Source organism: Pipistrellus kuhlii, unplaced genomic scaffold (assembly GCF_014108245.1).
Source record: "Pipistrellus kuhlii isolate mPipKuh1 unplaced genomic scaffold, mPipKuh1.p scaffold_m20_p_1, whole genome shotgun sequence".
NCBI classification, from domain to species: Eukaryota; Metazoa; Chordata; class Mammalia; order Chiroptera; family Vespertilionidae; genus Pipistrellus; species Pipistrellus kuhlii.
Window position 1 is genome coordinate 194,002,790 of NW_023425404.1, and position 14,955 is coordinate 194,017,744.

General features: G+C 44.5%; 1 protein-coding gene across 7 annotated transcripts in view; it reads left to right on the plus strand.

Moving 5' to 3' along the window:
- BOD1L1 (biorientation of chromosomes in cell division 1 like 1) overlaps positions 1-14,955 on the plus strand; it is a 45,501-nt gene that overhangs the window by 1,553 nt on the left and 28,993 nt on the right. For all 7 annotated transcript variants that reach the window (XR_004984744.2, XR_004984750.2, XR_004984748.2 and 4 more), the window contains exons 2-5: positions 4,974-5,098; positions 10,852-11,042; positions 11,747-12,361; positions 13,182-13,331. Coding sequence is in view for 3 of the 7 variants with exons in the window: in XM_045574048.1 (XP_045430004.1) it covers positions 4,974-5,098; positions 10,852-11,042; positions 11,747-12,361; positions 13,182-13,331 (1,081 nt within the window). In the remaining 4 variants the exon portion in view is untranslated. The remainder of the gene's footprint in view (positions 1-4,973; positions 5,099-10,851; positions 11,043-11,746; positions 12,362-13,181; positions 13,332-14,955) is intronic.

Below are 14,955 nucleotides of genomic sequence, written 5' to 3' on the forward strand. Positions count from 1 at the left end.
CTGGGAAAAGCTTGGCGGAAATCTGGGCACGTCTTTTCCTATAGGGACCCTGGCCCCCTATGCAGACCCTGAGGACAGGGTGCCTTCTCAGGCAATGGACTTTTTGCACAACAGATGACTAAATCTACTTAGGATGTTTATCTCTGCAGGAAGTATATCGTTTTTCGCACTTTGTTTTAGGGAATATGCACAGCCACCTTTTTGAGAAGAATGCCCATTACCTTTTTTGTTTTGTTTTGTTTTAAATGGGATAAGATTAGGTAGGGATGGCCAAATAAACGTTACCCAGATAAAGCGAGTTAGTTGTGTCTGCAAATTTCACTCTGCAGTTCCCAGAAACCTACAGATGTGTGTGGTTGTGTATGCAAATGGAAAATATACTTAGGGTACCTGTATAAGGCTCAGCTTTTTCTTTACTCCATCTCCACTAAACTTGACTACTCAGTGTCTGTAATATTGCCACAGATCCTCTCAAAGTGAAGCTTGAAGCCTGAATTCCTATCTTGGGGGAAGGAGGGAAGCACAGTTTCTCAGACAAGGTCCTGATGAAAGCTAGGACCTTCTCCCCAGAAAAATGCACACATACACATTAAAGTGCTGTTTTTCACAATTCAAACATGGTTGACAGTTGGCAATTTCATGTTTCTCAACCTAATACGTAATTTCCGGAAGTGTGCAGGGACCACGGAACAAGGTCCCTGTTTTGCTGTTTGATGCTAGAAAAGAGAGGAGCTGAAATGATACCCCCTCCCAACAGAGTATGGTCTTGTGTTCTCCCTTTTCTCTCAAAAAGAGTAAGTTTGAACATAACAAAAGGTTTTCTTTTACATGAGCTTAATATTCCTGCCAATTTGCCAAGTGGGCCAAAGCAGAAGTAAGGGTCCCTATTCATGCAAAGGAGCATCATTTTAATGGGTCCTGGGTGTCATCTGTAAGGAACACCTTAGAACTTAGACCACTTGCGGGATGAAGCTTTTGCTAACTGAACCCCGAAGACTGGCTTTGCCAAGCTCTGGCCTGTAGTGTATAGCGTGTGGGGTGTCCCTCACATGCAGAGTTAAGGATCAGGACATTTGACACCTGCCAGGTGCTCTCCAAGAGCAATACTACCATCCGGCCCAGCGTGTTCAGAGAGAGATAAGAAGCTCCAAAGTTGGCTGCCACTCCAGGGGACCCTAGGACCCGTCAAACTGTGTTGGGGTCTTGGATGGTCCAGCTAAGAGAGACCTGAGGATGAGATTACATCAGTCCTCTCACCCTCCTCTGCTCAGACTCCCAGTCCAGCTCCCTGGAGTAATTAAGCTAGGCGGTCACAAAGCCAGCCTGACCGCTTGGCATTGATTGGTAACTGGTGAAAATGAGGAGGGAAGGTCAGTGTCCATCATGCTGTCCCAGGCAGGGAGCTCTCATCAAACAAGTAAATATGTCACCTCTCTCCCAGTAAAGTAATAGGCCAGTTTTTAGATACTTTCTGAGGTGTGAATGACTCCTGGCCACTGTGATTATTGTCTGTTTTGTTTTGTTTGTTTTTTCCTTAGATTTGAAAGGAGTACTAAAGACAAAAATATAGAAATGTACTCACCCTATAGATATTTATGGTCTGCCAGGCACTGTTTTAGATGCCCGAGCTATATTAGTGAACACAAGGTCCCTGCTCTTACAGAGCTTATGCCACACAGAAAAGAACAGATGTCATTGGGCCTATGGAAGCAGTAAGGCAGGGTGAGGCTGGAAGGACTGATTTGTCTTGAGTTCAGGGGAGATTTCAAATAAGATGAAATTTTGAGCCATCACAGGAGGAGCCTGGCGGCTAGCTGTCTGAGCTGGGCATTCCAGGTAGAGGCCACAGCGAGTGCATGAAGCCTCAGGCAGAAACTATCTGAAGAAAGTGACTGGAGCTGAGTGGGGGTGACCCTCCCTCCTTCCTCAGCTGTGCTGGCCTGTGGGCCTTTTAAAGAGTTTGCTGCCGAAACCGGCTTGGCTCAGTGGATAGAGCGTCGGCCTGGGACTAAAAAGTCCCAGGTTCTTTTAGTCCCAGGTTCGATTCCGGTCAAGGGCATGTACCTTATTTGCGGGCACATCCCCAGTAGGGGGTGTGCGGGAGGCAGCTGATCGATGTTTCTCTCATCGATGTTTCTGACTCTCTATCCCTCTCCCTTCCTCTCTGTAAAAAAATCAATAAAATATATATATATATATTTTAAAAGAGTTTGCCTTTTACCTGAGCTGAGAAGCCTTTGGCAGGTTTGCGTAAGAAGAACGTGCTTGCTCTGGCTTCCATCTTAGATGGATTGGCCATGTGTAATGATTAATGGTGTCTACTTTCACACTAGGCTGTGATCTGGTTTGGACAATAAATTACATGGTTGCCCTAATTTTAAGAGATATGCATTACCTGCTATAAGGAAAATAGACTTCAGGTGGGCAAGGGTAGACACAGGGAGATGAGATGAGTTACTGTAATCCAGACAGGAGACGAAAATGCATCAGCATTACAGCAGGAAAGATAGTGGAAGTGGTCAGATCCTGATGTCTTGTGATGCTAGTGCTGACAGTATCGGCTAATGGTTTATTTAGATTTGCAGTGGAAGAGAAGGGGGGAGTCAAAAATGACTCCAGGGCTCTCTGGAATGGGAAGAAGAAACAGCAAAAAGTTCCCAGAAGTATAATGGAATCCTTATGTCTGGATTCACCAGGCTAATTTTTACTGACAGGAGAACTGGGAACAAGGAAAATTACCTGTGTGGTTCAGATTTGCGCGTGTTATGGGGCAACTAGAGTGCTAAATGCATTGTGATTTTTTTGTTTTTAGCCTAATATTTTTGAGATTTGGGAATACTGGGAAGAAAAGTATGTTTTACAGTTCTGCTGAAAATTGAGAGAACGAATTCATTTATTCAGTTCACGTTAATTGTGAATAAATAGAGAGGAACATGAGAAATGATCATGGGATTTAAATGGGAATTAGCAGAAGCCTGCAAACTGGAAGGGATGCAAGGTCATCACCAAGGGATGGCACCTTCAGCATCCCTGTTGGAGTTGGTGACCCATCTCACAACCTCATTTTAATTGCTTATCTGCCAAGCAGGGTAATAAGCTTCCTGAACACACGTACCCTTCAGCGGGAGTTTAATATCCCCCTCCCCAAAATACAGTGCAGTGCAAGAGCTGCTGAGACGATAGACATCTAGAAAGTATAGGAGACGGGAAGAATGAGTGGGCGGGCCTCATGGGGCTTCCGTTGGGTGTCAGGATGACTGTACAGATTAGGGTGAGTTCTGAAGGTGAGAAGTTTGCCAACTGGACAAGTAGAGGGAATGAATGGTAGATGAGGCTGCACGGTTTTGTTTCTGGAGGCACTCAAATCTATCCGCATTAAAGCCACTGAAAAGAAGGACAGGAAGAATGTGGGTGATAGAGAACAACTAGGAATGGAGTGCGTGGTCCTGCTTGAGTGGATGAGAACTTCCAAACATCCCTGCCAGGCAGGAGCAGCCTTCCCAGTAGAGATGGCATGGTATGTGCCCTCTCTGCTCTCCCTTACATGAGCGGTTGTCAGCCTCAGCAGTGTGGACATTTGGGGCTGGATGGTTCTTTGTTGTGTTGGGGGTTCCCCTGCACTGTAGGATGTTCAGCATCCCTGCCCTCTTCCCACTAGATGCCAGTAGCGGCTCCCCCATTTTTCTCCAGAGGTTGCCAAATGTTGCCTGGGGAGGGGGTGAGGAGTAGTCACTCCCAGCTGAGAGCCACTGCCTAACATTGAGTGTATTGCCTAGTTCCCATGGTTGCCCCTCCATAACTTCTCTCGGACCCATGCCTTTCAGCCCATTTCTGCCACTGTCCCGACCAGCGGGAGATCAACGTGGGGGCGAGGAGACACCTAGAAGGGAATGATAGAGGATAGGAGACGCGAAGAAATAGAGGCAAGACAGGGTTCTGATCAAGCCTCAAATTTTATTTGTTGCAGCCACAATATATGTACACAGGTTGTAGGGGGAAGTTGCCCCGGAGACATTCCAGGGCAGGGAGGGTTGTGTATCAGCAGGATGTGTCTGCAGGGGAGGATACAGCAGAGATTCTCCGGGGGCGGGCGAGTTATCACAACAGGTGTGCCTTGCTCAATGGCCAGATATGCTGCTAGGCATTTAGATTGTTTCTAGTTAACTGCCTTGTCACATGAGTTCTGGTAAGTCAGAAACTCAGTGTCTAAGATGGAGGTGTCTTTTAAGATATAGTCACTAATTCTTTTTTGGCTCCCGACATGCCACCCCGTTATGAACCTTCTCCTCTCTGTTGCATGCTCTTCTAGATATATTTAGTGTCTGTTCAATCACCAGAAAGCTCAGCCATCACATACCACTCTGCTCATATGTGCAGGGCTTACCATTCTCTGTCCCATAATTACAAACCTCTTAGGCAGGTACCCAAGTCCTTCCAGCCCCTGGCCCCAAACTGTCGCCTGCTTTTTTGTATTCTCTTTTTCATCCAAATTGGACTTAATAAGTTGGGTTGTAGGCCCAAACATCCCTACCTCATGTTTTCTCATCCACTGGCTCTTTGCTTTATTGTTGGGGGTGCCTGCAAGATGGCCTTCAAATTCCCAGCCGCATCAGGAACCTTGAAGGTTCAGCTCCAATGCCACATTCTCAGTGAATGCTTACTCCCTCATTTCCTCTCCCTCTCTTCTCGCCAAATCATCACCATTAACATTCATTGGTATCCATAGAAGATATGGATACCAATGAATGCTACATATAAGAGGTATGTTCTTGTCTACATATAAGAGGTATGTTCTTTCTCCTTTGTACTCACCGTATCTCCAAACAGAAACTATAAAACTCTGTTGCCATGTTGATGCGCTAAGAAATGTGAACACTGTTAAAGATACGTACTCACATTCTGAGACCATCAGTATTGTTACTGAATCACATTGGAAATTTTCAACATTTGTGTCTTTCCTTTTTCCTTTCTAGCCTGCCTATCAGAATCTGAGACAACGTGTTGACAACTTTGTTGCTAATCACTTAGCAACTCATACCTGGAGCCCCCACCTCAATAAGAACCAGCTACGAAACAACATTAGACAGCAAGTGCTCAAGTAAGTCCCAAAATTACAAAGTTCCAAGGCGGGCTTAAAAATGCCACAGTCTACTTTACCTGGAGACAGAGACATTCTGCATAAGTCTGTTTAGCTGGTGCTGATTTTGTGTAGTTTGGCACTTCCGTATTGTATTGTGATACTGTGTGATTTTAAAAGGCTCTGGTCTCTTCCCATCTCCACCGTCAATTTTAATAGTCAGATTTCTCCACAGCCCTTTGGAAATACTGAAGGAAGGGAATATTCATGTGACTTTAACCGTTTATTTTCACAACCATTTTCTTGGCCCTATAAAGAGAAGACTTTATTATTATTTTACAAATGAATACATTGAAAATCACTGAAATTAAGATATTTTTCCCTGGTTTTTGAAGCTGTATCTTCTATCTTCTTTTACAGTCTACCCCTTCCCCCTGCCCATTTTATCTGTTGTGTTTTGTGATTTTAACTATATTTTTGCGGTGGGCATTTTCTCTGTTTCCTGTGTCCATCACGGAAAACGACAGGTTCCTGAGTGGAGGAGCTGGGGATTAAGAAATTAGAGAAAGAAAGAGACATGGAGGCAGAAATAGATTCATCAAGCTCGGCGCTAGGTGGGCGCCACCTCTCTGATGGAGAAGCGGTCACACACACCCACTCACCACAGACAACACAGCACATTTATTGATTTCCAAAGCGGAAGTTTAAGGTCAAAAGGAGTTTCGATGTGCCCAGGTCCTATTCATCAAGAACTGGGTAAGTTCCTCATTTTTTGGTACAAGGATGAGATTTATCATATCAAGACCTGGGTAAGTCAAGGTCCTATTTGTTCCTCATTGCAAGCCCATGGATAAAGATAAGAAATCAGTACTGATAACAGGACTCTGCCAGTGCCCTCTGGCTCAGCTGATAAGAATTAAAAGAATGTCCATGTGCCTTCTCTGGCTGCTCTCAACATATTTTGGTGTTACTATTGCCAAAAAAAAAAAACAAGAAAAGTACATCTAGACCTGCCAGCCATTTTTGGTTGAACATAAGATAAAGGGAGTGAAAAGAGATGAAATTTTTAGAAGGACCAAATAGTCATATTCCCCAGAAAAGCAAATTTGCAATATTATCTTGTTCTTAAATATAAATATTTGCCTTCTATCCCTACGTCAGCCCCCGAAAAAGGTGACTTAAGTTATCTTCCTCCCTTGACAGATATTTATATTCAAGCACATCATTTAGAATGAAATCTTGCTTGAAAACAGTTGAGCAGATCGCTTTTATACCTGCCTCCCATGAATTCCCTCCTGCCCCATGGGAACCTGGCCAGCCTTCCTAGCGTGCTCCCCAGCTGATAGCTGTCACCACAGGAAGCCCTGCATGCACAGCTCGCACTGACTGCAAGGCCCATTTAGCCCCGGGTAACCCGAGAACCAGGAGCCTGACTCCTGTCTCCAGGGAAGAAGGGAAGAGAGAAATTCAACAGTAACTCTGTTGTCTGCATTTTAAAAGATGTTTGAGGAACCTGTAAAGAGTCCAAATGAGATCAAAAGATGCCATTAGAGGCTGCATAGCAACACCTGGGGGGAAAAGGGAAAGCCTTTCTTGAAAAAGATGAGACTGAAGGGGGTCTGTTGGGTTGACTGGCCTAACAGTTGACTCATTTCCAGGCAGTTAGGAGAACAGGAGCCAAGAAAGCAGTGGGTTATTGGAGGCAAGCTTCCCCAGTGTCCCTCACACGGACACAGCGCCTTGCCGAATACGGAGTGCTTTCACGCAGCAATCTACATAGCCACCACCCTTCCGACAATGACTACATTTCTTTAAAGCACATTCCCTTTCTTTGTCTTAAGGTTGAGACTAAATGGAAGGCCAGTTTCCTGGAATTGCATTTACTCCCTAGCATACCAAACCTGTAAAATAGGGAAGCAGCCGTTTAGTTGGTCCTTACGGGAACTAAACTCAGTCTCACTCATGTAAGACCAGGCACTTACCATTCTTGCTATACCGCTGCGAGATGATGTTTCCATAGAATTGGTGTCTGGTGAGGGGTGTGGGGCACATCGGGAAGGGGTTCTGTGCTGTCTAAAGTTAGTACAGGAGCACTCTGCTGGTGGGTGACAAGGGGAAGGAGCTGTCTCTTGGATAAGTTAGTACTTTCCAGCTGTTTTATATGTAACTAGAGGCCTGGTGCATGAAAATTCATGCAGTGGAGGGGTGAGTCCCTCAACTTGGCCTTCCCCCTCTCACAGTCCGGGAGCCCTCAGGGGTGGGAGGTGACCTGGTGATCAGAGGGAGGCAATGCCTCATCACACCTCTGCTGCTGCCACTGCCGGCAGCACAAGTCTTGGCTGGCCCTGATTACCTGAGCCTCGGGCGGCCCTGGGCAGCTGGGCAGCCGACATCTGAGGCTTTCCTACACCTCAGGCATTGCCTAGACAGCTGTCATCTAAAGCGTGCCCGCGCCTACAGCCGACCCCGGGTGGCTGAGGGGACTGGGGGACTCTGGAGGCAGGCCCGGTTGAGGGGACTGGGTACTGCTATCATGTGGCTGTGGGTGCCCCCATCTTTGTGATAGAGTGAGGATCAATTAGCATATTCCCTCTATTAGATAGAATACATTTTCTTATTTAAATTCTATTGGTAAAATTATGTTACTGATAACATTTTAAAGCTTACTGAAAGAGACTAACTATTTAGTTGTGTCTAGCTAATGGTATAGGGATGAACTGGCCACCATTAATACAATTTCAAACCATTTTTCATCCTTATAGTTCCAGAAACACTCAGTTGACTGTTATGTTGAACCATCTACAATTGCCATTTTTGTAGGACAACAACAGTCTACTATCAGCAATTTGGGATGGTTCAATTTAATAGCAAATCTGCAGACTCAGTACAGGGAAAACTTATTTTATCTATATATTCATTTGTACAACAATATAAAAATGCTGGATGCTCAGAAATAATTATCTTAATTGAACAGGATTTAAAAGGAAGACAAGGAAATAATTTTAACCAGGACAGTGCCAGCTGCTAGCATTTCGCTTTGTCCTTGAATCTAGAGTGTGGCTTCCTTTTAGTGAGGCAGCTGTCTAAGGCCATGCCTCCAGAGTGAGCCCACTGGGAAGGGTGGGGTCATAAGCGCTGGCCTACAAACTTATTTACGGTCAGAGCTGACCACTGTGAGAGTGGACTAAAATGGACAACGGACCAGAAAATAGGCAAACAGACAAGCAATAATTTGGGATGGGTGGTTTTTATTTTTTATTGTATGCCTTTATACTTATGCCTTAAATCAAAGCATCTTTATGATTGCTTGTCCTTGTTTTTTCCCCCACCTGCTACATTTTAAAGTCACCTCTGAGCTGCATTGCAGGATTTACAATTTTTTATCTTAGAACTTGAAAAAGCAGGTTACCTACTTTGTGTAGGGTTGACTCATTTTTCTCTCTGGCCCACATATGTAGCATTATAGTATCATAAGGCTGCAAGGTGCCTCAGGAAATGAAAATCGTATTTATCCTCCACTCTAGACAGGGCTGTACTTGGATCACCATTTGAGTGGTCAGGAGAGTCCCCCTCATTCTGCAGAGAGAGCCCGAGGTCTAGAAGCTGGAAAGGACCAGCACCTGCACTCTTCTGACACTATCCAGGGAACTTCTCAAGCTCTTAATATATATATATATATTTTTAATATGTTTTTAATTGGTTTTAGAGAAGAAGGAAGAAGGAGAGAGAGAGAGAAACATCAATGATGGGAAAGAATCATTGATTGGCTGCACGCCCCCTACTGACAATTGAGCCTGCAATCCAGGCATGTGCCCTGGGTCAACGCTCAACCAATGAGCGTCGGGCTCAAGCTCTTTTTTAAGAAGAAAACAGGTTTAAGTATATTTCTCAAAAATAAATTTACATCCTCTTATTTTGCTAACATGCCCTTATGATTTTCTGCACATTTGGAACTTAGTTGCCCTGTTTGCTCTTTTGTCTCTTGTCAGTGGTATTTCTTTAAGCTTTTTATTCTCAACTCAAATGTCTTCTCCATGGTGAAGCATTGCCCCGTTATCTCCACTATGTCTCATAAATCCGTGTTCCACTCTTTCCTTGCAGTATATGGTGTGCCTGGTGCCTGTCGCCTTGTATTTTAATTGTTTATGTCTGTCTCCTCATGAGAAAAAGGACCAGGTCTGGCTTGCAGCAGCCCAGTGGCCAGCAGGGTGCCTGTTAGTGTAGAAGACACTCATTCTTGTTGAATGAATAAATCACCCAGTTTTTTATAGCAAGAAGATAGTAAAAAGAAAGAAAAAAATCCTAAGTTTTATTTTTGTTCTAAAAGTTGTTGATTTTTTGTAAGTTTGATGAAATTACACTTTGTAATTTTCTTCCATTTGCCTGGAGACTCAAATATTTATAAAAGTCTTACATTTTTCTGCTTAAAGATAAAGGTGCAGAGTCCATTGATGTATTTTATATCCAGAACCGAGCTTTAGGGATTATTTATTCCTCTGGGGTTGGAGTAAATAAGTATCATCTGTAAACCTGGGTTCTAGATAGTGTGCTGTGTCTAGTTTTGTTTAGTTTGCTTCAGTGGTTATAGTGACAACAGTGGTGAAGAATTTAGAGATTTTCAAGATGGTATATCCAGATGCCATTGTTATCCTGTGGAACTTGTCATTGCCTATTCTTTCTCTACATAGGAGTACAGATTGGGAAAATTTAAGGTTGGAAAGAGACTGTTTTACCTAAAAATAATTAGTGCAATTATATACTAGAGGCCCTGTGCACAAAATTCACACCTTGAGTCCAGCCTGCACCCTCTCCAATCTGGGACCTCTCAGGGGATGTCTGACTGCCAGGATCAGACCTAAACTGGCAGTAGGACATCCCTCTCACAATCCAGGACCACTGGCTCCTATCAGCTCACTTGCCTGCCTGCCTGATTACTCCTAACTGCCCTCCCTGCCAGATTGATAACCCCTAACCACCTCTACCTGCCAGCCTGATCGCCCCTAACTGCCCCCTCCTGCTGGCTTGGTCGCCCCCAACTGCCCCTTCCTGGCCTGGTCACCCCTAACTGCCCCCCCCCCCTCCTCTAGCCTTGTCACCCCTTACTGCCCCTCCTGCTGGCCTGGTAGTCCCCAACTGCCCCCAGCCCCTGCTGGCCTGGTTCCCCTACTCAGCCTGCTATTCAGTCGTTTGGTCATCCCTCACTAACCCCCCCTGCCAGCCTTGTCGCCCCACACAGCCTGTGTTCAATTGTCCGTCTGGTTTTTTTGGTCATGACAGCCCCTGGCTATTTATATATTAGGATATATACTATATATAGAGGCCCAGTGTATGAAATTTGTGCACTGGGGGCGGGAGAAGGGGAGTCCCGGAGCCCAGCCTGCACCCCTTGCAGTCTGGGACCTCTCAGGGAATGTTCACCTGCCAGCTTAGGGGTTCAGGCCTAAGCTGGCAGTCATACATCCCTCTCTCACAGTCTGGGACCCCGTGCTCCTTACCGCTCTGCTCGCTGCCCCTTAGCACCACCACTGCTAAGCTCATCAGCTATGAGCCCGGCTTCTAGCTGAGTGGGGCTCCCCCTGTGGCGCACACTGACCACCAGGGGATAGCTCCTGCATTGTGCATCTGCCCCCTGTAGTCAGTGCACATCACAGCCACTGGTCATTCTGCTATTTGGTCAGTTTGCATATCAGGGTTTTATTATGTAAGATAATAATGAAATATTACCCCAATATATATATATCTTTAACCTTTCTGTAAATTATCTTGTATTTCAGATCAGGAATGTTGGAGTCTGGCATCGACCGAATTATTTCTCAAGTTGTGGATCCAAAAATTAACCACACGTTCAGACCTCAGGTGGAGAAAGCTGTGCATGAGTTTCTGGCCACGCTAAACCACAAGGAGGAAGCGGGGGGTAGTGTGACCCCTGAGGAGGAGAAGCCGGACTCTGCTGTCAGCACACAAGGTGCATCACTTTTCCTCTTGAACTGAGTGTCAGTTTACGGGTATTTGGGCGTTAATTTTATTTTATGTATTTATTTTTTAGATATATTTTTATTGATTTCAGAGAGAAAGGGAGAGGGAGAGAGAGAGAGAAACATTAATGATGAGAGAAAACCATTGATCGGCTGCCTCCTACATGACTCCCACTGGGGATCAAGCCCACAACCTGGGCATGTGCCCTGGACTTGAATTGAACTCGGAACCTTTTGAGCTCTACCCACTGAGCTAAACTGGCGAGGGCTGGATATTTGGGTTTTTAAATCATCTATTTGGCACAATAGTAAAATTGTATTATTTCAAATACCACCCAGTGTCCTTAACTGGCTTACATTTTTTGCCTTAATACAAAATATTAGGCACTTTAGAGATGTATTCAGGGTATATGTATATTTCAACAGGGAATAATTAAAATAATTAGAGAAGATACTATTGTTCTGGAGCTAGGCTGTTCTCAGGTTTGCATGGTGACTTTCTGAGATACTGTAGTAGAGAAGCAGAGAGGCAGAGTGTGCCTGATAACGGCACTGGTGCCCGAAAGGCTACAGGCATATGAACGGTCTGCACAGCATGGGCATCAGACTAAGGTGGCAGTGGCATGTAGCGTTGATTCAGCCAGGGGGTTGACTTTCTGTATAAATTGATTCTAAAACTTGTCTTTCCCTCCAGGTGCCCCTGCTCCTGGGCCCAGTGCCAATGTGGCCAATGATGCCATGTCCATCTTGGAAACCATCACTTCTCTCAACCAAGAAGCTACTGCTGCCAGGGCCTCCACAGAAACATCAAACCCTAAGGGTGGTGAGCGGGCATCCAAAAGGCTGCCGTCCCAGCCGAGCACTGACACCAGTGCTGAGAAGGAGAGAATTGCAGAAGACGGGGCTGATAAAGACAAGTCCATGCCAGACTCTGTGGGCGAAGGACAGGAACCGGCCCCTAGGTCTGAAGAATGTAGTGATCTCCCTGGTCCAGCTGAAGAAACTAAAAATCACACAAAGGAGAGTAGCAGTTCAGTTCTGCTAAATAAAGATGTTCAACAGGAAAGCAGTGACCAAAAAAATAAGTCAGCAGACAAAGGTGAAAAGAAACCGGACAGCAATGAAAAAGGAGAAAGAAAGAAAGAAAAGAAGGAAAAGACTGATAAGAAATTTGATCACTCAAAAAGGAGTAAAGATACACAAAAAGCCAAAGAGGAAAAGCAAACAAAGGATAAAGAAGCAGAGGGCACAAAAGTTCCTTCAGAAAAGAACAGTAATAAAGCCAAAGCCATGGAAGGGACAAAAGAAGGTACAAACTTGCAAAAATATATAACAGTTTAAAGAATAAACAGTGTTCACGAGGCGATACCAAATTTGCCTTCAAATTTTAATAAATTTGATTCTTTTTTTTTTTAGAGAGAGAGAGAGAGAGGGAGGAAGGGAGAGAGAGAGAAAGAAAGAATCATTGATCAGCTGCCTCCTGTACACCTCCTACTGGGGATTGAGCTCTCAACACAGGCATGTGCTCTGCCCGGGAATCAAACCAGCAACCTCTCAGTGCAGGAGACAATGCTCAACCATTAAGCCATGCTGGCCAGGACAATAAATTTGATTCTTATATTTCAAAAGCCTGGGAACATATCCACTTTGCTAAAAAAAGAACGATAACATTTGTGTATTTATGTTCTATACTAGTGTTCAGTTTGACAAAGTAAATGAGCAAAGAGGATCTAAACCTTTTAATTCAACTCATAATTTATTATCGTACATTAATTCAGGCAACTTAATTCATAGTTATATATCTTCATCTTTAAAATATCACATAGTCAATGTATTAATTACTTAAAGTTTACTTTTGTTTCTATCACATCATAAGTTAATACTTCCATTATTTTTTCTGGATAATAGTTTGCCTTTGTATTTTCTGGAAACAGCTCTATCTTTTTTGATATTGGTTATGAGAGATTTTTATTTCTAAAGTTGAAGAAAGTCTTTGAAATGGATCCGAAGAAGGAAATCTTAAGTATAATTTGGGAATTGGGTGCTGAGTGTGTTCCTGTAACGCAATGATTTACCTTCTGTGTGTGTGGTTTTTTTTTTTGCTTGTTTGTTTTTTGGTCTCCTTGAAGATTGCTCTGCAGTAGATTCTGACGTGGATGGACTGACGGACATTACGGTTAGCTCTGTCCATACCAGTGACCTCTCGTCCTTTGAAGAAGACACTGAAGAGGAGGTTGTAATGTCCGATAGCATGGAAGAAGGAGAGATTACGTCAGATGGTAAAGCATTTTACTTAATAATGCCTCTGTGAAGCTTCCGCCGAACGTTTTGTGTGTATTCACATGGCTATCTCGTGAAAGACTGTGTGGTAGAGTGGCCAGAGCATGGGGCTTTGTAGTTGGAAGATTGGTTTCTGAGTCCCAGCTCCGAGGTTTTCTGTCTGAGCAAGCTTGGTAAGTTCCTGAATCTCAACAAGCCTGGGTTCCCCACTTCTTACCTCCATTCCCTGGGGTGATTATACAAATTAGATGAGATGGTATATATGAAGATGTGTGTGTACTCAGGTGTGTGTGTGCGACATTTGGGGAGTACTGTCCCCAAGATTCCCATCACTTCTGACATCAGTTGCAAGTTTGGGGTTTCCAAGATCACCCTTGGGTTTGGCAATTTGCTAAAAGGACTCAGTACTCCCTGAAATCTGTGAAGCTTGGTTACAGGTTATTACAGTAAGGGACACCGATTAACCTCAGCCAAGAGAAGAGGGCTTAGGCCATAGTCCAGGAAAGTTCCACACACGGCGCTTCCACTTCCTGTGGAGTTGTGGACAGCATTACCTTCTCAGCATTGATGTCTGACAGTGCACTCAGGTCACTACCAACCGGGGAAGCCCACCCAAGTCTTGATGTCCAACATTTCTGTGGGGCTTCCTCAAAGAAGCACAGTTACCTCCTAGGTGTCTGGTCTCAGTCTCTAGCCCCTCTGGATGTCCAGCTGATGCCCCATGACCTAAAGCCCCCACCCTAAGTCATATTCTTAGATGATTTGGCTTGACACCAGACTCCTAGGCGACCAAAACTCGGGCCTGGTGTTCCAGAGGCGTGGAGATGACCTCCCAGAAGCCAAGGGCAAAGCCTGGGCCTCCCTTTACTGTACAGTTGGTTTTTCAGTAACCCTTACTAAGTACTTACTGTATTCCTGGCCCTGGGCTAAGTTATTACTCTATTGTGTGTAATAACATCTGTGGTCCTCACAACCACCCTTGGAAGGTAGACTGAGGGACATGTCTCGTCCAGGGTGAGCGCCAGAGCCTGTCTCAGACCTGCATCTGTTTCTAACCAACTCTGTGTGCTGCTCTTGACCACGCGATTTAATTCTCCTCATGATTTCTTTAAAAATCAAAAACACTGAATATTATTTGCATCTGTCTGTAGATAGCATGTAAATTTGATGCTGGTTTTGGGATGGAAAATCAGAGAAAAAAGTAGACGCTTTCAGTGCTGCAGATCTATTTTTTAATTCTAGATGCTTTGTTGTTGTTTTTCAAGTTTTTTCCTGGACAGAGCTATATTTTGGGATCCAGAAGGAAAAAAGAGAGCTATTTTGAGAGTTCCCAGTGGTAGGAAAGGAAAACCTTGTTCCCAAGTTTCCTTCTTGCTGTGTTCCCAGAAAGCTGATTTGCCTCCTGTAGTGGAGGGTGTCAGTGTCTGCTTGGTGGGGTTAGTGTGTGATTGTTGCATCCTCCTTAGGGAGCACTCACAGGTGGGCAAGGCGCAGCTTCCAGTGCCTCTGTCCAGTTGGACAGTGGTGAAGCATTCGTGTCAAGGCTACTGACACTCAAATAAGGATTCACTGTTTTTCAAGAAAACATGAATAACCATAAGCTTTAACTTCTCCTTACCGTCC